The 27008-nt window shown below is 39.7% G+C and overlaps 2 protein-coding genes across 5 annotated transcripts in view; one reads left to right on the plus strand and one right to left on the minus strand.

Annotated features, from left to right (window-relative positions):
* The window catches only part of SNRK (SNF related kinase), a 41253-nt gene extending 23136 nt beyond the window's left edge, over positions 1–18117 (plus strand). For both annotated transcript variants that reach the window (XM_069770489.1, XM_069770494.1), the window contains exons 4-7: positions 5465–5606; positions 8138–8350; positions 9391–9525; positions 14243–18117. In XM_069770489.1, the coding sequence (XP_069626590.1) occupies positions 5465–5606; positions 8138–8350; positions 9391–9525; positions 14243–15461 (1709 nt within the window). In that variant the 3' untranslated portion in view covers positions 15462–18117. The remainder of the gene's footprint in view (positions 1–5464; positions 5607–8137; positions 8351–9390; positions 9526–14242) is intronic.
* Positions 18118–24159: 6042 nt separating this feature from the next.
* Positions 24160–27008, minus strand: part of ANO10 (anoctamin 10) — a 131072-nt gene continuing 128223 nt past the window's right edge. For all 3 annotated transcript variants that reach the window (XM_069770504.1, XM_069770509.1, XM_069770516.1), the window contains one exon: positions 24160–25046. In XM_069770504.1, coding sequence (XP_069626605.1) covers positions 25040–25046 — 7 coding nt within the window. In that variant the 3' untranslated portion in view covers positions 24160–25039. The remainder of the gene's footprint in view (positions 25047–27008) is intronic.

A 27008-nucleotide genomic window follows, 5' to 3' on the forward strand; every position in this document is an offset into this window, starting at 1 on the left:
TTTGGGGAGGGCATTAACATAGCACCATAGCTAACATATTATCTTAAAATTGTATGCCAGGGGTGTGAAGGTGGAGGAGAGGTAGATCTCTGCAGAGTTCTTCACTGTGTATATTGTATGTCAAGCCATACTTGAATTGAACTGAAGGTGAGATTTTTTTTTAAATGGCGCTTCCCATTTAACAGGTCTCAAAAAGCAGTCTTGCTCTGTATTCAGGTCCTACCCATATAGTTCTGCATGAGAATGTTGGTGGGTTTTTTTTTTACTCTGGTGCTTGTGCAACCCTTTAGCGAACCAGTGCCATTCAGTGAATGGGTAAAAAGGTAAATAGATGTCGTCATCGTTGCTTTTAAATGTGTATCTACAGCTTCTAATAATGTGTGAAAGCAGGAAACTGTCTCAGCTAGGATTGTTCCCATGTTGACATAAGGTATCTCAAACTAAGAACATACTAAAAGGGCTGCCTTCACTAAAAAAAAAAAAAGGTATGTTTTCCCAAGTGTGTGGAGATCTGAAGAAAAACTTATGTTCCTTTAAACTTTGAGTTGTTGTTCTTCCCCCTTTCCCCAGTTATTAGCTGGTCTAATAAGAGATGCTATTCTATCTAGAAGCCTTGCTTTGATGAGATGTCAGGCTCTTACTTCATTGCTGCTCCAACATCTTTCTAATCTGCTCACACAACTGTCTTAAAGTTGATGATGCTTTTGACCAAATCAGGTCACTAGATTTTGACTGAGACTTTCACCCCCTTTTGTAATAGGGTAAGAATGCTCTTTGGGATTTAGAAATGAAAGATTAAGGTGCCATTGTCTGCTCTGCTGGTTGAAGTGATCTCCCCAGCAGAAGCAGTTATTCCTCTTTTGCTGCACCTAGTATGTGAGCAGAAATTGGCAACAGCAGCGTACAGCACAAGAAGGAGCAGTGTGTACGGACCAGGTGTTGATCAAAGCTTGATCAGTTGAGTGCAAACTGTCTCCATCTTCCTTAGGTTCCTTGGGATCCAGAGGACAGATGAGTTTTCTCTTTATTAATAGGAAAGAATAATAGAGCAGCACTGATTCTGGCAGCACAAACCAGTATGGTAAAGAACATTCCTGTGTGTGGCTTTGTGTATTGTTTGGGGAAATAATAAAATCTGGAAAATAAGCACTATAATAAAATAATCTCTGATTGATTCTCCTTTACTAATTTCTCAAAGACAGCCGTGCTTAAAGATCTTGAGTTTTGCCTCTGTCGGCCGGATGGCACTATTCTGGAAACCAAGAATTTTCCAAAATGTACTGTGGTTATTACATTAAGTGGGTGAACAAAAATTGTGTCTCTAAAGGGAAGAAAGCGTTTTCATTTCTTTCAATATTTTGCAGTATATTTTCTGAATTTGACTGAAAAATATGCAGCTATGGATCTCCAGTAAAGTGGAGAGTGCAGATACAGGATTGATTTTTGCATGTATAAAATTACTTAAACGTAATAAATCAGGTACAAATGTTAGCATTTCTTCTATATGTACCCTATAGTCATTTGACTGTTGATCTTTTAAATATTTCAAAATGATATGTGGGTATTAACTCATTATTTTGGAATATCTGCTTTGAAGACTTCAGGTTCTAAACCTTGGATTTTGAGTTATGCTGAAGGCTAGCAAACCAACTTGTTTAAACTTACTTGCATGTTGGGAGTGCAGGTCACTTATTTAACTTTAGAACAGATGTGTACAAATAAGTAAGACCTTTAACCCTAAGTTTGTGTGTCCTTTTTACAAAGAGGAGATGATTTCCCCTTTTTGGTACTATTACCTATGTCAAGCTGTAAGTGGCTTCAAAACATGCTGTTGTGGTTTAAGCCCAGCTGGCAACCAAGTGCCATGAGGCTTGCTCGCTCAATCCTCCCACCTGGTGGGATGGGGAGGAGAAAATATAAAGAAAAGCTTGTGGGTCAAGACAAGGACAGGAAGGGATCACTCACCACTTATGGTCACGGGCAAAAGACAGGCTCAACTTGGGGAAAAAACAAACCAATTTAATTTACTACAAATCAAATCAAAACAAGGATAATGAGAAGTAAAACTCAAACCTTAGAACACATTCCCCCTACCCCTCTTTCCTTCCTGGGTACAGCTTCACTCCTGATTTTCTCTACCTCCTTCCCTCCAGCAGCGCAGGGAGATGGGGAATGGGGGTTGGGGTCAGTTCATCCATCATATGTTGTCTCTGCTGCTCCTTCCTCCTCAGGGGGAGGACTCCTCACTCGTCCCCTGCTCCAGCGTGGGGTCTCTCCCATAGGAGATAGTCCTCCACAAACTGCTCCAGCGTGGGTCCCTCCCACAGGCTGCAGTCCTTCACGAACTGCATCAGCATGGGTCCCTTCCATGGCGTGCAGTCTTCAGGAGCACACTGCTCCAGCATGGGTCCCCCATGGGGTCACAAGTCCTGTCAGAAAACCTGCTCCAGCATGGGCTCCTCTCTCCACAGGGCTACAGGTCCTGCAAGGAGCCTGCTCCAACATGGGCTTTCCCATGGAGTCACATTGGGGGCATCCAACTGCTCTGGCGTGGGGTCCTCCGCAGGCTGCAGGTGGGCATCTGCTCCCCTGCTGCCCTCCATGAGCTGCGGGGGGACAGCCTGCCGTCTCACCACAGGCTGCAGGGGCATCTACTCTTCAGGCGCACCTCCTCCCCTTCTTCACTGACCTCGGTATCTGCAGAGGGGTTTCTCTCACATCCCGCTCCCCTCTCTGCTGCAGGTTTCCCTTCTTAAATATTTTATCCCAGAGATGCTACCACCATCGCTGATGGGCTTAGCCTTGGAGCCGGGAAAGCTTCTAGCAACTTCTTGAAGGAGCCACCCCTGCAGCCCCCTCCCCTGCCATCAAACCCCTGCCAATCAAACCCAATACACATGCAAAATAACTTTATAATGCAAAACCCACAGGGATTCCTGTTGTCTGTTCTGGAAACTTTTTTTTTGCAGAGATCTGCCAGTAAAACCCTAACTTTTATTTCATACAGTATTGTATGCGTCTTAAAGCGCCAAAGTGAAATTTTGTGGTAATTTGGGCAGGGCAAGATACTGTTGTTACTGGTCTTATTTTGTTTAGGATTGCACACAGCTGTTGGGTGAATAATTTGTAGTTTGAAATACAAGTGAATAATCCAGCTCTTATAAACCAGTTCCCTTTTTCCATTGTTCTTTCAGGGTTTGTATCTTTCAAATGAAGTTACTTTGAAAGTTTGTTTAATGTTTCCTGTTTTCTGTCAGCTTTTTTTACCACTTCCTTTACACTTACTGTCCTTTACACTGTGTTTGGTGTGAGGAGTGAAAAATAATTTTGTTTTGTAGCTGAGCTAAGGCAACCCTGTGCTGGTTTAAATGGAGCATTCAAGTTCTGTGCGTTCACACTATCAACATTATTTTAGTTTTTGCTGTGCTGTGTCATGCTTTCATTTTCTCAAATAAACACCTACAATAAGCTGCTACATGGACTCTTCTAAAATACTTCATGTTGAAAGGATACATGAAGGATTTTATTGCGGGGGGAGTATCGACCAGAATACTAGGATAGATCATATCACACAATAGAGTTTAGGCAAAGTTAAAAATCTAGGAAGGATATTGATTTCTAAAAGATGGCTGTTAACAGAAATGCATGAATTCACGTGTTTTATGTGCTTGCAAAAAATGAGTTTTTATAATCTGTTGCATGGTGAGAGAGAGATAATGCACCAAAACTTTTTGGCTGCTTTCAAACTAAATAGTAGGACAAAGATGTAAGTAGCTTCACAAAATTAAAGGTGTACTTCCTAGGTACCTCTCTGTCTTGTGAGGCTTTTTAAAATCCTATATTCCAGAACATTGAGCTTTCTGGCATCAGTCTATCAAAGTATTAACACACATACTGAATCTTAAATATGTGAACAGTCATGCTGAATTTGCAGGTATACATGATAGGGTGTACTGGCCTCAAAATGTTCAATACCTACAGGATTGAAGCCCTAGTAAGCATAACAAATCAAATAATTGTCTGAGTTAATAGCATACACTTACTACAAATTAAAGCTCTAAAGAAAATTACCATGTAGTGTTTCTATTCCTCTGTCAGCTAAGCCATATGAAGAATGGGTTGTAACTAGCAAAATGAGTGATTGTTCTAGGGATGAATGTGTGTGATTTACATTATTAAATAAAATTGTAGCCGTCCTTCAGCTTTAAATGCATGTCAAGTATTTTGAGTAGGCTACAGAAAGCAAGATGCAGTTGGGTAGGTAACTTAGTGTGGTTCCCTCTTGCAAACTCTGCTAGGACAGAGCTGGTTGCTCTGCTTCTTAGGACCACTGCCAGCTGCTCTCCCCTCTTTTCATCATTTCTTTCAGTTCAGCTGTTTGTTTGGTTTTACTGGGTACAGATCTGTGAAATGCTAGGGTGTAAGACCCTAAATTGCCACTGAAATTTCCAGAGCATGCAGTTGTAGCTGAAGATTAAGAGCATGGCCTTTTCTCTAAGCATATATTGGAGTTATTTATTTTTATGCAATATGAAATATAATATTTTTCAATATTTAAGCTTTCTGTATTGAATGCAGTGAGACTTGTGAAGTATTTTGTTCTAGGTAAACTCTTTAATAAAGATTTGAACTAAATATTAGCTTTTACAGTAAGTAGAAACCAACTAAAGGGCTTCATGCCCAGCAGTGCTTCTTTTTCATCTCTTGGTATGTCATTTTATTAGGGAACAAGAAAGTTGTTAAATGTTTTTTATTTTACACAAGCAGAAATTAGAAGGAAACAAGAAGTCTCCCATGGCATAGTAGAGATCACTGTTAATTGTTATGTTTGGATATTTAAAAAAAAACAAAACATCCCACACTGTGTAGTATGATTGGTGTAAGAAGGTAGTTTTACTTAAATGATGTAATTTATTATTTACTATTAGAGGTAGCAAAGAATTTTTTAAAGCAACACTACTAAAGGAAAAACATAACTAGTTCAGTCTCCTTGAAATAAGTTACTTTCTTTGTAATTTCTCTACTTCATAGAGTAACATGTAAACACTATTAAGAACAGTTTATGGTAGTCCTTCAAAAAGGAACGTGCTTTGAATACAAATCTCTTTAATAATCTGTGCCTACCTATGAAGAAAAGGGTAATGAATTCTTGTCTTCTGAGTGACCAGATTATCTTCAGCTTTATCTAACACTTTGCTGTCAAAGGTGTTATGCATCTCAAACTGTTATGCATCCTTGAAGTCATTAATTCTAATTCTTTTTTCCTCTAAAACTATAAAAGCTCTCAAACAATGAAACGGCTGTATTTTGTACTTCAGTGGAATTGCAAATTCCATAAGTAATGCTCATAATCAAGAGTGCAGTAATAACTCCAGTATGCATCTCAAGAATATTTCTTGGTTTTGATGATAATTATGTCTGTTTCTTCAACAGTTATTTTAAAATATGTACTATATATTTACAGATATATGGAGTTTAGGGGTCATCCTCTTCATGTTGGTTTGTGGACAACCACCATTTCAAGAAGCAAATGACAGTGAAACACTGACTATGATAATGGACTGCAAATACACAGTGCCACCTCATGTGTCCAAAGAATGTAAAGAGTAAGTAGAGTACTAAAGAACTTGGAAGCATTCGTAGAAGTAGATTCTCATTACCTTTAGGAGTTCCCCACACCATATCAGCATGTGGAATATTCCTTGCCTGTTAATAAGATATTATGCTGACTGCTTTTGCTTAGTTGTTAGTATTTCTTCACATCGATTGAGTAGTTTCAGTATTGCATTTTTTTATTCTTTGTGTCTCTTCTTACTAAAGATTAATCCCATGATGTTTTTTTGCTAATAGGTTTTTCCCACACTTGTGTGAAACTTCATTTTGATTTTACACAATGTATCTTTCATGTGTCTCAGTTGTCATGCATTTTATAAATGATTGAAGAAGCTGCTCACCACTGCCTGACGTTGGCCACCACTCTTGCTGCACAAATTACAAAGTGTTGCTGAGAGTATTTTGTGGCAGGGGTTAAAAAGGTAAAGATTTCTGTTATGTTTCTGTTCAAAACAAAGTTGCTAAAACCCGAGGATATCACAGCAAGTTTTGCTCATCTCCTACTGAAATTGCAACTCCAAATCAACATTCCAGGCAATCAAGGGAGAAAAATATTCTGTCTGCAAATACCATATGCCACTTGGGAATCATGAGTCATTTTGATGTGTTGTTTTTCTGCAGTGTTCACTGCAGCTTTTTTATTTTTTTTATATGTTCCAATATTTTCCATATTTCCCTGTCAGTTAATGACCTCTTCATTCCTTTTAATATATACCCCAGTTGTATCACTTAGAGTATTTTACAATGTTTGGCGGGGTTCTTGAATCTGCAATAGACTATCTTTAAATTTTCAATATGAAAGTCCAGATGCCTTTATAAATGCTTGAAAAATGCATTTGGTCCAGTCAAAAAACTATGGCAGCATCTAGGATTCTGTTATTTGACACAGAATGAAATTTTTACAGCTATGGTCATAATGACTGCTCCTCTATTCACCTGTCGTCTGTATGGTCCGGGAATCTAATGCATAACATGATGCCATAGCTGGTTTTCATGTCTTGTCATTAGTGTCTAGCATTTCCAGTAACATGGAAAAGCTGCTATCGGTGCTCTCAACAGCTTGAAGAGCTTGACATACAGGAAGAGGTTTAAAAGAGAGCTCTTATCAGTGAATTGTATCAAATAAATCTCTTGAGACGCTGCATGCTGTGCTGAAGTCAGGAAACTTATTTTTTGCAGCCTTTTGCTTAATATATTGGCTAATGCTAATTTGCTTATAGGCCCAAGCAGATCTACTTTTTCTACATGATGTATCAACAAGGTATGATCAGTTACCCAAGTCCTCTATAGGTTAGGTTTTCTTAGGGAAAAGACTCTGGGAATGTTTAAACTTCCTGCCTGGAGTAAAAGCATTCTTGGTGGTTTGCATAAGCAAGCTTAAAGCAGGAGGCACATGTGGTACATTTGTGTGGTTTTACTACAGGTGTAGTTTAAAACAAATCAGACGAAGTATATAGTTTGTTCCCTTTCTGTCATAAAGTTAACAAAAGTAAAGAAAATCAGGGCTCCCATGTCTCACCCCGCTTTTCCTTTTGGTAAAGGCAGAGACCACAGCTACTAAGTATGTATGTGACATTCTTTTTTTACAGTAGAGTTTTAAGAAGTCTGAATTAACCTCCATTTTTAATTCCATACATCATCTTACACTAAAAAATACAAATAAATTGTGACTACCTTTGTGATTTGTGTGGCCTTGCAGTTTGAAGTTGCATGGTGTAGTATAGTTAGTGCAATAAAAAGCATTATGTGAAAACCACAGAACTTTTGTTCCACATGTTGGAGCAATAAATTTTCATTGAAACCTTGGCACCAAAACTGTATATACATGTTCTGTTTGTTGTGCAAAGCCAAAAATACCTTCTCCAAGAATTTTTCTTGTCTAGTAAGTGAACAGAGATGTGCTATGCTAATCAAGTCGTGTTTCTCTGTTTATTTGGGGAATTTATGCACTTCCTTTCAGGCACTTGTAAACACTCAGTATCAACCCATTAGTCGGTTTGTCACTTCATCATCCCAGATAGTGTTTTGTTTTGGTTTTTTTTCCCTCTATGGATAGAACAGATCAGTGTTCTTTCAGGGACACTGAAGAATCAAATGTCTAATAGCTATTTTAGAATAAAGTATTTCTACTTATCTTGCCATTCCGCATTCTTGTTGACAGCAGCAATAATAGAAAGTTATACTTCTATTACTTTACAGACCAGCCTAGGCCATCTGTGACAGTTGCCCTTTAAGACCTATTAAAAACAAACTAGCAAAATCAGGTTAGGAATCTAAGCATAGTGAATGAAAACTGGAGTGTTTATGATATTTATAGTTTTTAATAGGTAAATTGTTTGTTTCCGTTCAGCAATATTTGGAATGTATTTGAGAATAAATTATTTCCCATCACATTGTTTACTATAGAGACTTCTAAAGATCTATGTGGACCAACAGCAGAAAATTTTTTCCTAACGTTGCTCTTACAATGGCTGCTTTTTAAACATGTGAGTGCATTTTGTTTAGATTTATTTTTTATTCACAGTCTAATTACGCGGATGTTGCAGAGAGACCCGAAGCGAAGGGCATCTTTGGAAGAGATTGAAAACCATGCATGGCTCCAAGGAGTCGACCCATCGCCTGCAACAAAGTACAATATTCCTCTTGTGTCATATAAAAATCTGTCTGAGGAGGAACACAACAGTATAATACAACGCATGGTTCTTGGTGATATTGCAGACCGAGATACAATAGTGGAGTAAGTTGTAAATTTTCTATATGCAGTTTGTTTTGTGCATCTGTCATTTTTGATTAAAGAATGTCCTGAGAACCTGGGTACTCCAATGTTTAAATATCAAGCCTTTCGGTTAACAAACAAAGTATTACAGTCTTGCTCTGTGATGGGATATTCTAGGATGAGAAATACTTAAGTAGACCCAACCTTAGGAAAAACTTCCAAGAAAATGTGTTGGAACAGTGTTTGATTCCTGTGGTAGTTTGCCATCTTAAGTAAATTTAACTACTTTGAAATCCATGCTTTTATTTGTGTTTCATCTCTCATGCATATTTGGAGGTGATAAATTCTAGCATTTTTCCCTTAGTACATTTCCAGTATACCTGAATCTTTGTTAATTTAGAATATTATTCCTTTATCTATATAATGCAAAATAGTAACTGTCACTGAGTGAGCTTGCTAGAAAGCTACATAGTTTCTTCTAATAGATTAAAACTCCCAAATTTCTAAGCTAGAAAAACTGTTAACTAGCTTACCATTGGCAGGGGGGGAAGCAGCAGTCTCGCTTCTTAAGCTTTTAGCTGTCTAACAGTGGCATCCTTTCTGTTAGAATGTCTGAATGATGCTTACTACCTTATGAATTTAATTTTACTGTAAACTTAATGCGACAGCCTTAAAATAATGAACATTTTTCCTCCAGTTGTTGCATAAACAAATATTAGTGCTTTGTGGTTGTATGTGCCACTGGGAAAGCCCATCGTTGGTGCATAATATTAATGAAATACAATTTTATCATTTAAAGAATGTTCAGTAAAGTAAGAATTCTTTATTTTTTTATGATATTCTGAGGATGTCGTCATCCAACTATAGTTGAAAGTACTAGACTTGTTGGCTCTTTATTTTATATAAAACCAAGACATGCTTGTCCAAACATCAAAAATACACAGTTCTGCTTTCAGGCACTCTTCCTGCTATGAGAATTACAGCAAGTTGTGCGAGATGCAGGTCCAGTTTTCAGAAAACCATTGATGTATGGTTTATTTCATGTTTTGTACTTTTCTTAGGGCATTGGAAACTAACAAATACAATCACATCACTGCTACTTACTTCTTACTAGCTGAAAGGATTCTGCGAGAAAAACAAGAGAAAGAAATTCAGACCAGATCTGCAAGCCCTAGCAACATCAAAGCTCAGTTCAGGTGAGAATTTAGGAATCTAAATTTTTAAGCTGGCTTAATGAGAATATTATTGAATTGCTCAAGTACTTCTTTTTAAAAAACAGTAAAATACTTATTCATTGCAAATTTTAAATGTCTTTAAAGTGCTGTGGATGCTTCAGAAGCTGTTCAGAAATCAGTTACCAATAATATTTTCAATTCCTACCATTTTCAGGAAATGCCTAACCAATTTGAAGGCTGTATCTGAAGTAGTAAGTTTTCACACCTGCTAGGAAAGGGCATGTTCATTGACCTTCAGTTCCTCATACAAATTGTATATATAAATCCCTGAAAAAAAATTAGTTGCATAATCCATAAACATGTTGATGGGGAATTAGTTGTAAATGAGAAATCATTCTGGATTTGATGTTAGGTTTAGTTGTTAGCTTTGATTTTTTTTTTTTTTTTTAAATGGGTTGAACATCCCCTAAATCAAGCTTAGAGCAAACACCTGTAGGTTGTGTTCTTTTTAATATCAGTTGATATGCCTGTTGTCTAAGGAAAACTGTTGAATTAATTGCTTTAATCACCTATTTAAAGATATGGCAATAGATTTTTTTTTAATTTTTTTTTTTTAGTTTGACAAAAACATGATTTAAAAAACCCCATAGTAAGGTTCCCTGAGATTTTTCAAAGCTTCAGCTTGTGACACAGTAAAACTAAAGGGGGAAGTGGGATTCTGGCATCTAGCTGGTATTGCTGTGTTCAACCAGTCCATTTGCTCTGCAACCAGTTAGCAAAGCATCCCATATTTTCAGTTACAGTGGCATATGCTTTAACAAAACAAACACAAGGTGAATAGTATAGTTTCTACCCACACATTGATATTGGAGGATACATGTTTTGAACACTTATTTTTCTTAAACATTTTGTTTTTAATTTCCTGAGTTAAGTGTCAGACTACAACTAGGGATCTGCTGGTATTGAAAAAAAATCTTTATTGGCCCATCTTGACAAACTTTATAGTGAAGACGTAGGTTGTGCTGAGGCATTTCCATTAATTTTTGTTCTCTAACCTCCAGTCTCTTCAAAATTTGCCTTTTAGGTTTTGGCAAAATATTATTGGTAACTATTATTAGCAATAATAACAATTGTTGGTAGCTAATCTCTTAATGAGAGAAGAATATTAAGTGCTTGTGCTGATGTTTAGAGTTGCTGCCTACCTTCAGTGTTGTTAATCTGTCTGTAGGATTTGGAGAAAAAGACAAAATAGCTTTTTCATTCCAAAGGTTTCTTTGTGCAACTTTCATGCAAGGTCACATGTGAAATCATTTAATAGGAATGATAATAGGGACATAAATGCTATGGTGTCCTTCTGCTGCATATCTATATTTTCCTTGGCCTGATTGACAAAAGTCAGATACTACTACCTCAATTTCAATCTAGGAAAAAAATGGATAAGTTATAAATTAAGGGCATGCACTTTGGAAAATAGGTTAAAGATACATCATCTCCATTGGTTGTTACCTTGGATTTAGGCTGAGATTTTGGAGGCTTTTAAAGGAGTCTGTTCTGAACACCATTCTGTCTACCTGAATAATGAGTTATTTCTCTCTGAACCTTACAGTGGTTCTCAACATCTTTGTCATCTCCAGATGAGACTCCAGCCTGTGTTGTGTACTAGAGTAGACTGAAACTTTATTGCTGTGCTTAAAAGGTCATTCACTCAATGGTCACTTATGTAGGAAATTTTATGTTGTGTGGTTACAAGTACTTTCAAAGAGTTATTGTTGCAGGCAACTAAGGGTTGCCTACAGAACGTAAATGGCCTGGAGCTTGGTGTTACAGACCTTAAGTCTCTTCAAGGGTAATACTGTAACTTTCACTCTGCAGTTCTCTTAATGGACCATCCTCTTTTTTTATGTCAATTTCTTTTGAAAAAGAAAGCCAAGCAGAGCATGAAATGAAAACTTCAAATGAAAATTCTAAAACTACAAAGTCTGCATTTAAATTGTTTTGTTTTTTTCTCTGCATCAGTGTCGCTCTTGCAGTAGAAGAGCTGCTCCAGTTATATGAGGAACTGGAGCAAACAAGTTCATTCCATCTAAATCTTGATATGAATTTGTAAAGTTGAATGGAGTACTTAAAGCCTGCCTTATGAGTATGAATCATGACAAAGGGCATCTGCATAAACTCAGGCACTCTTGCCCTTAATGGTCTCAGGTAGCTATTGCTTGTCTTCATGGTGGTTCTAAATTCAAAGTATTTATATAGAATGACCTCATGGAAGAGACAACAAAGTCCTGCATTACTTTGATTTTGAGACTTCAAAAGAGTTTTGTTGTTTTTTTTTTTAAATTACTTGCAACCTGGAGCTTCCCTTCTGTCTCACTCTCCCCTCAGGCCTACTGGGAATGGAGGGGAGGTGGGGGGGAAGGGATGCAAACATGGGCTGCTATAAGAGATAAACATACTGTAGTGGGGAGGTTTATTGCCTGGAAACTACAGTACTGTCAGATACTATATTTACCCTTTATTGTGACAGCCACAGAACTCTCTTCCTTTTTTTTGCTGACAAACCAGTCTGTTCTTAAAGCATGGTAAATTCTTGAAAGATTTAGATCTTCGTTTTCTGTCACTTTTGTAGTTACGTTTCTAATTTATTTAAGTCCTATTTGTTAATCACAGACAGTTGTTTGTGTTTAAAATACCCAGCATGGCACAAGTCATCAGAAAACTAGGTCAGTGGTTCCCAGTGTTTCTGGAGTCAGCTGGGGCCTAAGGGAGGATGCCAGTGTCAAACCAAGGAGGACCACAGCTTGGGCTCCGCTTCTTGTCTGGACAGCTTGGGTCGGAGCTGCTGGTTGTGTGGCCTCCCTCGAGGCAGAGCCCCTCACTGGAGGGAAACTGGTGGGAGGGCACCGGCAGCTCCCAGTGCCCAAGGAGACAGGAGGGAGCCTGTGCAGCTCCTCCTAGGGAACGGACTACACAGGCTTACACGGGTGTGTTGGCAGCCAGGTCCTAAGAGGATCCTGGTGGATTTTTGTATTGCTGGTTTGTTAAGCAAAACTGAAACTAGCACTTCAAAACAAAGTCTGCAGTTAGGCTTGATGAGTTTAATGTTGGCTTTAATAAAGTACTCTTCTTCAAAGTTCATACAATTGGGAAGATGGTTGTCAATTGTTCCCTGTGTAGATAGGCATCTCACACTTCAGGATCCTTTTCTATCCAGCTGTTACAGAGGGAGCCTTGAGGAAATGCGGTCCTAGTGTAGGTGCTTCCATTAACTTTAAACCTTAAAAAGAACACGTTTAGAGTAAGAATAGCAAAGAGGTGTGCGAGCTTTCCTTGTTTCTTCAGCTTGACCTCTTAACACAGCAGAGATCAGGAAGTTGGTATGATCCTTCCGTTTTCGTACGCAGGCTGTTCAAGCAGATATCTGGGGTCACGCTTGGTGCGAAACATTCTCTGCTTCCTTTCCCACTTTCCTCCTACGCGTTGCTTCTAAACTGGGCTACAGCCCTTTCTTTTGGCACACCCAAAATATGGTTGGGAATGTCTTGTAATGCTATCCATATGTAAAGAGAGGTCTCTACTACAACTTTTCATGCAGTATGTTAAGAGTATTTTAGTTATGTCAAGTTAAATGACTGGCAAACTTTTTTAAATTAAAAATTAACTCTTACTTTGAGAGGTTAGAAAAAATTTCTTGGTCTCCACAAGAAATATGGGGCTTATGCTGAGTGAAGCAATTGAAGAATTATTCAGTGTTAAGGTGTTGGTCTTGGATTAGGCTTTCAAAATACAGAGAGGGAATAAAGACTGACAGTCTTTGTTCTTAGTTTATTTGGTGTGCATTATGGGAAAATTACAATATATATTAGGATTTAAAGTAAAATACAGATCATTAGGTACTAGCTTAGATACTGGAGATAAGGCATCAGATGCTAACTGTAAAACTGATTTACACTCAAGTGTTACTTTCATTTTGATTTGAGCCAATGCTAGTACACAGTCATGTATTTTGAACTTGGATTTGCAGTTTAGTCAAGTGTCATATTCTTAAGCAGCTTGAGTCCTGAATTCATGCAGCTGTATTAGTCCAGTTGCTCAGCTAAGGACAAATAAATGTATGATCTCAATTCATCTGTGTTTAAAATTAAAGGGGATTTTGTAGAATAGAGCTTAGTCTGAATGAGACTTACTGAAAATGAGAGAATGTTTCTTCTGACTCAACTTTTCAGTCTCGCTCATGTTAATTCTAACCTAATTTTTATATTAAGAATACTGGGAAAAAATAACAGAAGCTTTAGATTAAAAGTAGTTTGCAATACTATCTTATTTAAGGTACGCTTGAGTCAGCTTGTATCTTCCTCTAGGTACTGGTGGCTCTGTACTTACTTCAGATTATTTTCTCTGAGATGCAATTATTTAAAGTTTTTTATTGCTTAATTCATTTTCTGAGAGCAGTGAAATCTTAAGATTTCATTTGACAGTAACCAACATAATTTCTAAACTATGCTTTTGTATATATGATCTTTCTTTCAAATAATAGCATTTCTAAATGAATGCACATTCTCTGAGAATGCTTCTGTTTCTTCAGTTACTCAGTACTGTTACTTACAAACATGCCACCCAGCAGGCCAATCTGTGTGACAGTACTTGTGCTTCTGTTGTGCAGATCTTATGTTTTCTTACATGTTCGGAAATACTTGCCATGATTTAACTTTTCTTTTATCCTTTATAATTGTTTATGTAGGCAGTCATGGCCAACAAAAATCGATGTACCTCAAGATCTGGAGGATGACCTTACAGCTTCTCCTCTCTCCCATGCAACTGTTCCTCAGTCACCGGCTCGCACGGCTGAGAATGTTCTCAATGGCCACAGAAGCAAGGCCCTTGGTGATTCAGCAAAGAAAGAAGATATCCCTGAATTAGCTGGACCGGCACTTTCAGCAGTCCCATCGGTGAGCTTAAAACCCACTACAAGTGGCCGCAAGTGCTTATTCAGAGTAGAGGAAGATGAAGAGGAGGATGAAGAAGATAAGAAACCTATTTCTCTTTCTACTCAAGTTGTTCTGCGCCGTAAGCCTTCAGTTACAAATCGTCTTACTTCGAGAAAGAGTGCACCAGTCCTCAATCAAATCTTTGAGGAGGGCGAGTCAGATGATGAGTTTGACATGGATGAGAACTTACCCCCAAAGCTCAGCAGGTTAAAAATGAATATTGCTTCACCTAGCACAGTGCATAAACGCTATCACAGGAGGAAAAGCCAGGGACGGGGCTCTAGCTGCAGTAGCTCAGAAACAAGCGATGACGACTCAGAAAGTAGGAGACGCCTAGACAAAGATAGTGGGTTTACCTATTCTTGGCATAGACGGGATAGCAGCGAAGGGCCACCTGGCAGCCAAGGAGATGGTGGTGGACAAAGCAAACCAAGTAATGGAAACGGAGGGGTAGACAAAACGAGCCCAAGTGATAACAACAAAGGTGGGGGGAGTCCCTCCGGTAGCTCCAGTGGTAGCACCAACAACACTTCAGGTTCCACTCGGAGATGCGCTGGATCCGGGAACTCAATGCAGCTATCGTCTAGAAGTGCAGGGGAACTGGTTGAAAGCCTGAAGTTAATGAGCCTTTGCCTAGGTTCACAGATTCACAGCAGCACTAAATACATTATTGATCCTCAAAACAATCTGTCCTTTTCCAGTGTAAAAGTACAGGAGAAGTCAACATGGAAAATGTGTATAAGTTCCAGCGGAAGCACAAACCAGGCTTCATCGTTGGGCAACCTAAAGTTTTTTTCTGACCAAATGTCAGACACAGCAAATGAATTGGAACGCATAAAGAACAGGAACTTGAAAAACAATGTGCTACAACTACCTCTCTGTGAAAAGACGATATCTGTGAATATTCAGCGGAACCCAAAGGAGGGGCTGCTGTGTACCTCCAGTCAGACCAGTTGTTGTCATGTCATTTGACAACGACCCGACTTTAATAGCTCGATCTACTTGACAGCATCATTCTTCCTGTTCAGAGCTGTGCACACCTTGTCACAGACCCCCTTTTATTGTCTTAAGATTTTTAAGTGGGCTTTGAGCAGTTATTTATTACACTTTAATTTTGTGTTTGCTTGATGGTATGACAATGCATGGTCTTTGCATGCTGCTAGCCGATATGTTTTTCTTTTTCAACAAAACAATATTTTATTGTGTAATTTTTACATTTATAATTTTACTATGGAAGATCTGGATTAAATTAAAATAAATATCTGGATCCTAATGTAAATGGAGCACTTAGAAGTTTCATGTTCTGCACTTAAACTAGAGAGAGAAGCTTTTGTTTGCTTGTGAAATGTTAATTCTTGTTCTGACCTTCTGTGATAACTAAAATATGTGATATGTGGCATACTTCTATGTGTCTGAAACAGAACCAAAGCAATAATGTTTTGATGCTGAAAACTCTTCAGGGAGCTTTCAGATGTTCCAAGGCTTGTACAAAGCAAAGATGCACTGAAAATTAGTGATCTTGAAATATGATTTTAAACCCACACCTGTTTGTCTTAAGCTATAATATGGATAAAGTTGTGGCTCAAAAATCAAACTGAAAAGATCTTGTTTTGCTAGAGGCAGTTTTCTTTCTTTTTTTTTTTTTTTAAAAAAAAGGCAAGTAGATTTGTAAGGCAGCTTTCTCCCATAGAAATATGTTAATATTACAAGCAGACAATCTTCTTTTTTAATATAACAAAGGTAAATTATTAAGTCTACTTCTGAGTTTTTACATGGTAACTGAAAATAAAGTATTTGTATGAATTACTTTTGTTATTAGTATATCATGACACTTAATATTTTAGGTTTTTACCTTGTAAACCTTCTCCCCTATCCTCTCCTCCCCTCCCTGAGATTTCAAAAGGCAATAAGGGATGGAAAACCTTTAGGTAATTGGATTCAAATGGAAATTGTTATTGTCATTTACATTTTTCTCATTATTACTGTTTTTAAGACTTAAAATACTGCTGTTCCCCACATGTACACCACTTATTTTCCCTCAGTAATAATGCTTTTTCATGAAGTCAATTTAAAATAGCATATAGGAAAGTATTTATTTTACAGCTTTTAGCCTTTCTGTCGGGTTTCCCATTGCCGTGGCAAGGTCTTGATTTAGAGTATTTCTGTACGAAAGGATACTTTTGACCAGATGAATTAACTTTGTGGAATTTTATTATCTAGAATAAAATATATTGCAGATTCCTAGTTTTGGGAAGGGCAAGAATGTTTTATTTTTTCATGCTGTGCACTGGGTCTTCTAAGCAATGCTAGTGAAACTGGTGGTATTATGTAGCAGCACCCTGGGCACACATTGGCTGTCTGGGAGGAGTTTACACTGTTGAGCATCTTGTAACATGTGCAGAATAGTCAAATACAATGCGTTTCACGTCCACCGCAGAGTGAGCAGAGCACCAAAGAATGGCGTTATGCTTGGTCATAATTTCTACAGCTCATGACAGCTCTTCTTGATGATGAGTGAAGGACTTTACTAAGAGAGTCTAAATTGCATGGGGTATTCTTACTGGCTAGCCTAGTCGGGGATTTTACATTCTGCTTTCTAAACAAGGCGAATGATAAGTGTTTTCCTTCTTTAAGTTTTAAACTCTAGTTGCGGTTTAGTCAGCGTGATATTTATAAATCGAAAGCTACAAGAATAGATGTGTGGGTGAAGCCATAGAACATATTTGATTGAAATTTTTGAGCAGGGATCTTACCAAGGGCCAGAAATGAGATGTGTGGTTCACAGACAGTGAGCGTAACATCCAAGTAGGAGACAAGTTTATAAAGGGCATTGGCAATAAACTTATTTGTTGCAGCTTTTTTCCAAGTAGTGTAAATACTCTTTCCTGATATTATGTACAGCCTTGGAATGGCACCTTTTAACTAACCCCAGGTGTATTTTGTTTCCAATGTTTTTATATACAACTGTATATATGGTGCTCACTTTAGAACAGCAGTGTTGACCATTTATGCTGCATAGTTGTATCATAGCCTTATAGTTGTGTGTGGTTGGTTGAACCTTTGGGTGTACAAATGTTAGTCTGAGTGGTGTCCTTTCTCCATCTGTTGACAGGTGAATGATTGTGCATGTGGTGTATGTTGTATTATGTTGTCACGTAAAAGGAAGGGCGAGAATAACCACTACATTAAGATAATATTGGACCAAACTATTTAGAGCAAGTAAACAGTTTCTTGTACCCCTTAACGTGTCTTTAAAAGTTGCATATAGTTACAGTAGTGTATAAATTAAATATTGTGGAAAAACAACTAGTCTTGTATTTTTCTGTATGTGTGTATATAAATATATATATAAAAAATGTACCTCTAGGAACTTAATCTGTATTTAAGATGTGACAATCTTGACACAGAATTTTAAGAGTAGCAGTATAAATAAACAGAATTAATGAACAGAAATATAAGAATTTCTCACCACGAAAGAATCCATGTGTGTGTGTTAAGAGGGTACAGAAATATCAGCTGATCTTATTGCTTCCAGCAATGTTTGGCTTTTTCATTGTATAAACATTCATGGTGTGCGACAGAAATGGAAAATCCAGTTAATAAAAGTGATATCTTGATTGATGCATAACCTATGATTTGCATGTCAGTGCGGCTTGTTACTCCTGGTGTTCACTGTGTAAGGGCGGCACAAACTCCTGGCCCCTTCCCCCATGCTGCAGCACAGTGGAGGCCAGAGCTTCTGGAGACACACTTGCTGGGCATGCGTTCTGCGTGCTGCAGCCCGTGCTGAGTAGAGTAATAAATTAGAATAGAAAGCAGTAGACATATAAGCTCGGTTGCCTTGAAAAAATACAACTTTGTGTGTGGATGCATGTTGGTTTGCAGACTTCCAGGCATTCTCTCGCATAGATCAGACTTGTTCATTTGGGCTTAAAAGTTGTCATCCACTAGAATAGCTTTTTGTTTAAAGGTTGAGGTTGCTGGTTTTTGGGCAGAACTTACTTAGACTAATTTAAGTGGTTTAGTGAACTTTATAATCTGCTGTTCAACTAGAGAATGCTTTCGATGATACACTTGTCCGGCTTACCATCTGAGCAAACCCAGTGCTGTTCTGGCAGCTGGTGTCTGGCAGCTCTGGGATACAGAATACGATGGGTCTCAAAATCTCAGTTAAAATATTTGCTGTGCATGTGCCCGAGTCAGTCAGATGAGTCTTATCTTGGCCACACCTCTGTCCGTTACAGTCATGGGAGGGACACCTCACCCAGCCCTGCTGTAACTCTTGGGGAAAGTAAGGTGCTTTACTTGTCTCGGGTTTTTCTTGTTAGATGAAACGACCGGTTGTATACCTGTTTGCAGATCTGCATAGGTGGTGTGTAAACTAGTATTTTTTTGTTGTTGTTCTTGTGAAGGTGTATGTATGTGAGTTGGAAGTTTCACCAGTATAGATTGAATGTTTTTCATCCAAACCTAACCCAGTACTATTCTTCTTTGCAATGTAAAATGGGTAATAGTGGAAAAAAAAAATAAAATGTTAGCATCAGCACTGATACACATCACCAGTGGGGACTGGAGCATGCTGACTGCACCAAAAGATGGGCACCTTAAGAAAAAGCTATCGTCACCCAAACGGCCCAAGATCTAAAACCACAGTGCAAGACACAGCTCTGCATGCTCTGCTCTGGTTGTGCTGTCACAAGTAACAGGATTCTGGGAGTTAATTCCATGTGTTTACTGCAGCTGCTTCACAGAGTACATCTTACAACTCTGTCCCACATTGCAGTGTTTAGACTGCCACGTGCTGGAGAAACATCTGCTCCTGAACATTTAGTCTAAAAGTACGTATGTATGTCGGTACAGAAGGAAGAGAACAGCTGAAATACCTAAGCTGAAATCCAGGCGCGTGCTCTCACTGCTGTCACTTACAAACTGCTGCACCTTAATGTGTAGTTGGGAGAGTAATGCTTCTTACTGCTGCCTTTTTCCCATGGTACTGTGAAAAGCGGCTCAGGCTGCGGAGGGTAGCAGCGCTAGCCAGTGCTTCTGGAACATGTTCTGCCTATTTTGCCCTGCCAGCATGCGCACTGAGAGCAGGTGGTTTCTGGTACCTTCTCGTGCCTGTTACCGGTTTACCCTCAGAGATGTCTCTGGTGACCTGTGGTTGGAGCAGGTCAGCACAACCTTCTGCAGCGATTTAACACAGAGCCTGTGATTTTAACTGCTCATGAAACATGAGCTGTAACCAGGCAGAGATCGTATGGACACAGGACGTTTGGTACACTTAGAGGGATTAATGGCATTTAACAGGTTATGTAATTATATGCAATTAATGTATGATTACTTTATGATTGGCTAGTTGTGCAAAGCTGTACTCACAGGCTTTTGCAGCTGGGACCTTGCCATTGCTGGTGAGCTTCCCGGTGCTGGTTAATGCACAATGGGGTGGAGGCAGTAGCAGGCAAGGAACAGCCAAAGAACTTGGTGGGGGGAGCTGTGACTGTGCCTGAGCGAGGAACGGTGTTACAAATCTGGTACTACCCTCCTCTTTCTTAAGACATCAAAGCCCAGCAATAACATCTTGGTACTCACAGGTCCAATTTTTTTAATGAATTTTTCATTACCTAATAAAGAAATGGGCTAGCCAGATATCGAGAAATCCCAACATGGCTGGCTGGCAATAAACAGAGAACAGGGACAGCCTAGCACGTCCCAAACGTTGGAGACAACCGAGCCACCCCAACAGCCTTTCCCATGGTTAAGTTTATGTGGATGAATCGGAACAGATCTGTCTGTTGCAAATTCCAGATTATGACTTGCTTTCAATAAAAGGTGTTTGAGTAATAACACCTTGACGTGACTGTACTTGGAAAAGCGTAACAGTGACTCACTCGTTTAGTTGCCTACTGACTGAAGCCAGCGAGGTTCCCTCACTGAAGTCACGTCAGTAGCGTGTTTCGAGGGACAGCCAGGCAGCCCTTCTCCAGGGCAATGTCTCTGTGGCTGTTTTACCCTGCTCCCTTCTTGAAGCAGAGGCTCTGGCTACTGGGTTTTTTTGAGCTTACAATTTTAATTACTTGTAACAAGTTGACTCAGTTTGGCCTATCTGTGTGTATTACAAATGACATCAATTTCTAGAAGTCAAGAACCCTGAATTCGTGAAGAAGTGAAGTCTGTTATACTAGGGGGAAAAAAGGATGATCTCTATTTACTTTCCCAGATGGTAGAAGACTTATGTCATATGAAAAAATGCAAGTTTAGAGGACTGACTTTTAACTTGAAAAGCATGGGTTTTTTGTAAGGACTGCACTAGGCTCTCAGACATGTCATGTCAGATCTCCTTAGCAATTAATTTCAGCAAACGCTTGTGTAACTTCTTCCCCCTCACTACTCTCTCTTGAGAAATACAGGGCTGGGGGAGGCAGGAGGGAAGGATCTGTTTTTCTCTCTGGGCTCCTGTGTGCTGCACACACTGCTTCAGTGCCCAAGGCCTGGGAGAGGTTCGGCTCAGTGCTGCAGACCCGGGAGCTAGCAGGAAGGGCTGACGAGCGCTCTTACACCGTACCCAGGATCGCCCTCATCACACCAGTGATGACAGATGCTGTCACCACTGTGTTTTATATTGAGCAGCGGGGTGCAGAGAGATCCCTCCTCTCTAAGGGCATCAGTCTTCAGGGCTGACAGGTGAGTCACCAGCCTCTGCTGTCAGCTCCAGCCTCTGCTGTCAGCTCCAGCCTGATGCTGGCACTCACCCCTCCGACTCTTGGATGAGGCATGGATGGGAGAGCTTTCCTGAAGAAAGCACTTGGCGGTAGGAGGCATGGTTCCCACTGGCTTTGCTTATCTGAATAAGGAAGTAAACTCTCAGTCAGTGCAAGTCCTCCTGAATGAGATTCGAGATCGATTCCCTCTGGTCGAGGTAAGCAAAAATACCCAGAATTGCGTGCCTGCTTACAGAGGAACCTCTCCTCATGTAATGATTCCCATGTTTTCCTCTTCCACTGTCCTTAAGTTCATGGGAGCTGCTGCAGTCCAGCAAGTACAGTAGAGATCCTGAGTCAGCAGATCCCTCTGGGCCACACAATTAGACCTGTGGCTCACAACACACCTGATGAGAAAACTTTTGTATTACCAGTAAATTATTTATGACTGGCCTTTTCCTTAAAAACAGTGGTCTTGGTTGTTACCACTGCTGCTAAGGTGATGTGTAAAATTCAAGCCTTACAGATAGGTACAGGCTACTCCCACACAGTTGACTTCCCAAACAGGATGCCACCAGACTCATCCTAGGTTCCTCCCTAAAGCTTGAGACCAGAGGTGAACTTATTTCTTAGGCTCGGGCACTGGAAGAACTGCCGCACACCCAAGGCTGTTTGCCTGCACTCCTGAAAGGTCCAGAGCCAAGGCTGTCTCTGAGGTCTAAGGGTCTCTCTAGTTGGGTAATGGACCATGCCATGAACCTCCTGGGACGGACTCGCTGCCCGTAGTGGGGGCACAGGCAGAGCATAAGCTTTACGCTCATAAACCAGCCCATTCGCACTTTCCACAACCCCTGCGTAAACCCACCACTATTTGCCTGAAGGGCCCGAGCTGCAGCTTCAGCTATCGCTGTACACAAACTGCTCGCTGACCCCAAGGAAGGAGACAGAAGACACTTACTGGCAACCAGTCGCCTCTGATCTAGGTGCCTTCGTTTCCTTCCACTTCAGTGCACTTGCCCCTTTCCCCTGTAGCCCACTCTGCCCTTCTCAACTGCACGTTGAAAAAACTGGATCTGGCCTTGTATGTCAGCTCTGTGCTGGGGGTGGCCTGAGAACAATGGGAAAGTAAAGTCTCCACTCCCATGTGCCTGGGGGACACAGTTACCCAGACTAGGAACAGACATACAGATTACACAGCTTGTGAATGGCAGTTACTCGTAAGGATCTTATTCTCATATTTTCATCTGACAACAGGTTTTTGTCAGTAAGCTTTGTCCCTAGCATCCCACAATTTTTACAGATGCACCTACAGCAGAAAGAAAACAATACAAAGACATTCAGAAGCATAGACAGAAACATTTTTTCTCTCAAATGAGAAATGACAATAGATGACATCATGAATGTAAGAAACCAAAAAACAAACCAAACCCCGGCATTAAACCAGTATGTTTTAAACACAGCACTCCCTCAGTACAAGGGCAAAGAACAGCATACAGAGGAATAGGAGCTAAATTTCAGTCCGGTGACAAAGTATTACTTGGTAATATACAGGTAACATATCTCAGCAAGCTAAAGTGTACGCTCTTGAGGACAGAAACACTCTCTGTCATGACTGTGTAGCATTTGTGACGCTAAAACAAGAGTTCTCCCAGTATCTAGAACAAACTCTAATCCCTATAAAACAAAGGATTCCCCTACTTCTTACTCACTCACACTATGGAAGGTCACAATTCCTCCATACCTACTAGCTTTAGGTGGAGAATCCACCTAAAGAACAGTATTACCCCCATTTATAGGTAAGGAAACTAAGCAGAAGTGAAAGATTTGCCCAAGGCAAGGGCAGCAGCTAACGTTACTTATGTCACCAGGTACTTAAACCTTACTAGAGATTTTCCTGTTAGGCTACAGAAAACAGGAGAATGAAAGGACCACAAGGACAACCACAACATCAGTTTTGCAGAATTCTACTTATTTTTTTCACATGATCACAGTTGAGACACGACTTGATTCCTTTTCTAACCCATCTTAGAAAATTATTCCAGACACCTGATACAGTTGCCATCAGCAAAACAAACAAACACACCAACTTTACGCTCACAAACCAGCACAAATTAGCAGACCAGCAGAATCCCTTCAAAATGGCAGTGACAAGCTCACAAGAACATGTTCCACCAGGAACCCCTCCCACAGATTTTTCTTCTGAACTGTTCACTCAAAAGCACTGACTAGGCAGAACGAGTAAAACTTAAACAAACAGGAGCTACTTCAGACCAAAGTGGGCAAGAAACTGCAAAGCTGGGGAGCTTTCATGGAGAACGTGGTAGTCCCCTCCTCAAAAAAGCTTTGGTTTTGGGATCTCTACAGCACCATAGGAAAGGAGACATGCTCCCCTCAGAGATCCCTGCTGGCTGCTCAGGGCAGAGCTTGTGCAGCCACAACCCTGCAACCGCCACCTCAGGAAGAGGCTGTGAAACAGCAGCAGCCTGTGAGATACCCCCGAAATAGCAGCAGTGTGGGGGACGCGCAGTGGGAGAAACAAGAACAGAGACAGCCGCTGTAGCACAGTTTTTTGCTCCTCTTCCCAAGGGAACAGAGTCGTTTCTTACTGGGTCATGCTCGCAGAGTTTGAGAAATGTTAATTTTAAATTCCAGGCAGAATACATTATTTTGGCTTAGTTCTATTACTCTGCTGTGGGGGCCCTGTGGCAGAAATCTGAAATGTGCAAAGTAGGCAAATACCTTAATTATTGTAACAACATATTTTTCCAGACAGAATTCCAGCAAGTATCACATATAGGTAAGTTACATCTACCAAAGATGAAGGTCACAGCAGGAGAAAATAAACTGTCTCAAGGTCACAGGAACAAACACTGTAGATTTTGGTCCTAGTACTGTCAGAAAACAATGAAACGCTCCTACCTTTTTGTGAAATGCAAGAAAAAAAATCAGATATTCACTTCATACACGAGTACTGGTATATCGAGTATCAAGTTTAATTGATCTGTTACTATCAGTTCATTTAACCAGAAGATTCATTCATACAATACTGCAGTTTGAGATCCAAGGAAGTGATACCAAGATCTAATGTAAATTGAAAAATAAATACACTTCATAAATTACTGATCAGCAATCTGCCTCCTACTGAATGCTTTTTACGCAGCTTTTGAACAGATTTTAGCTGGGGCTTATTTAAATAACTAGCACACAGGAGTATATAATGCATACTTTATAATATTTAACTAGTTCTCAGATCATATAGGGAACAACCATGTATTTCATTACGCAATCCATAAAATACTTAAATTAATTTGCTATGTGCAAAGAGTAGCTAATAAGCAAGTCTTTGAAATAATACAGGACTGATTAGCTATTGTAATAAAGGAACAAAAGGGGCAATAAGCCCAAAGGGGACCGTACACTGTGAATTAAATACCAGTCTACCTTCTATTTTTTTCTTTAACAAAGTTGCAGCTGAAAACTCTTGTTAGCTTCTGGATGCTTACTCACAGGATCTGTTTTCAATCACTTGCAGCACAGTGAGTCTGGCAGATTTCAACCAGACCTAGCATAAGCTGGAGTGTTATTTGGTGTTAACTTCATGAACAGTTGCATATAAGAAAGCAAGAGAGCAGGAGAAAATATCTTTTTTTACAGTGTCAGGCAAAGAATATTTACCAAATATCATATAAGCAGGTGCCACCTACTGAATAGATGGTAGAGTGCACACTCTGAGAGCTACACATCATCATCATAAACAAACGCTCAAGAAGTGCCCACATTGCATTCACATGTGACTGCTTTAGTCATCCTCGTTCCTTCATGTTTACTCCTTCAGTGACTCAGCCGCAAGCTTCATTTGCTGTGAGAGAAGGGAAAAAAGAAAAGGTACACTAAGTGCAGTGCTAGCATGACGAATTAACACAAACCAGCAAAATCTGAAAGGAGGACACTTCTGAATCCAACCGAGTAATAAAACGACACCAAAAAAATTAACTCAAGCTTTGGTAGTTAAAAACAAAAACGCAGGTCTGTTATGCCTGACTTTTCCAAATGACACAGTTTTAACAGAGATATTGCTTTCCCCACCAAAAGACTCAGTAAATGATGATGCAATTTGTATGTTAATTAATTCTTTTCGTGATGAGTAATGCCTTACGCTGAAATTACTGGGCCCAACAGATACAGAAAAAAGCCCTTCTCCCTCAGTCTCATGACCGGGGGGAACTGCTGTAAGAACGGCAAAATTAAAAGCTGGGGGGAATTACTGTTGTATTGGAACTGTCTTCTGCCACTCCTGGGCAATAACTGTGCTCATGACAGTGCACCGTCTAAGCCGGCATCGCCATCACTGCTCCTGGAAATCCCCAACCCCTCTATCTCTGGTCGTGCCTGTGTGCTCTTAGGCAGCACTGGCTGTTACCTAAAACAACGGCAGTAAGCACAGACAGGTACAGCTGATGGGCTTTGCTGGAAATCTGCTCTTCCATTTAGGAAGGCATCAATACCAGGCTGGAATTAAGAATCCTTATCTCTGAATCACAGATTTATTTATTAAAATACAGGATAGTTCTTTGAGATAACTTCAGATAAGCAAAATGCTCAGCACAGTGAAGGACTGCGATATCAGAATCTCAGCCACAAAGGGAATTTAAAAAAAATTATTAATTATTCCTTGTTATAGCAGATATTCATTCTGAAGACACAAATGCAATTTGCTTAGTCCATGGGACAATCTACCTACTGGCCAAGTGGTATGCACATCTTTAAGGTACATTCTTTACAGATGTAGTATTTTAGTTCACTGTGAAGTCTTTGATACTGTAGAGGGTTTTTTTATTTTTAGAAAAATCATAAAGTCATTTTGCCTTTTAAGTTTTTAAGGGATCCTAAAAGGTCAATGAACTACTGCCACAATGGTGCCCCGATTTCCCATTGCACGAATGTTAAGCTGTAACTGTTATTCGGAACTTCTGTATTGCCCTTTTTTTTTTTTTTGCTATTGAACGAAAACATCCTGTGATATAAGAAAGAGGTAGCAGACTGCTATGGTGATACGTGTTATTTCCAATCCTGTTGTTAACCATTTTTGTTTTCATTATCTTAGGATGTCACCAGAGAGATCTCAATGTGAAACCAGAATAACAATTCCAGGCGTTGAAAATATCTACTAAGTAAAAGAAACCAGAGCCACTCTTTGAAGCTTCCTGTTAAAGAGCGTGTTTCATAACACAGAATTAACAGTAAGAAGCACTAAGTGCGGAGTTTAAACTGTGCCAAAAGCGTCTCTCACACATCACCTGGGGTTATCAGCTAAGGGTCTTTCAATGTCTGGAACGCTGGAAGCCACCCTCATATACTAAGAAATAATCACAGAGACTGAAGTTCCCAAAGAAGATGACCAAGAGACAACAGTCCAAGGAAGGAGAATAGATGGAGACCAGCCCAAAGGACAGGGTGAGGAGCAAAGGCAAGGAGATGCACAGAACTGCTGGAATTCAGGAGGCCATAGGCTGGTGTCCAGCATGACTGCCACCTTCGAGGCAATTTGGCAGACAAGGAAAGAAAAGAGCTGAACATGAAAAATGTGAGTGATCACATGAAGAAATGATTTTATGCAGCTTCCAACTCCTAAGCAGTTGTGTAGCTTCCGTATCATCCATCCAGTGGGTGCTATGGACACATGCTTAAGTTCCTTAAATTTAAAGTTCTTTCTTTTATGCTTATGTTTGATTTTATACAAATGGCCTAGTACATACGGGCTAATAGAAAGACAAATACCTAATAATGCTATAAAAAAAAAAATTGGAAAAGGGGAAACTGC

The sequence above is a fragment of the Haliaeetus albicilla genome, chromosome 2 (genome assembly GCF_947461875.1).
Source record: "Haliaeetus albicilla chromosome 2, bHalAlb1.1, whole genome shotgun sequence".
In the NCBI taxonomy this organism is placed as follows: Eukaryota; Metazoa; Chordata; class Aves; order Accipitriformes; family Accipitridae; genus Haliaeetus; species Haliaeetus albicilla.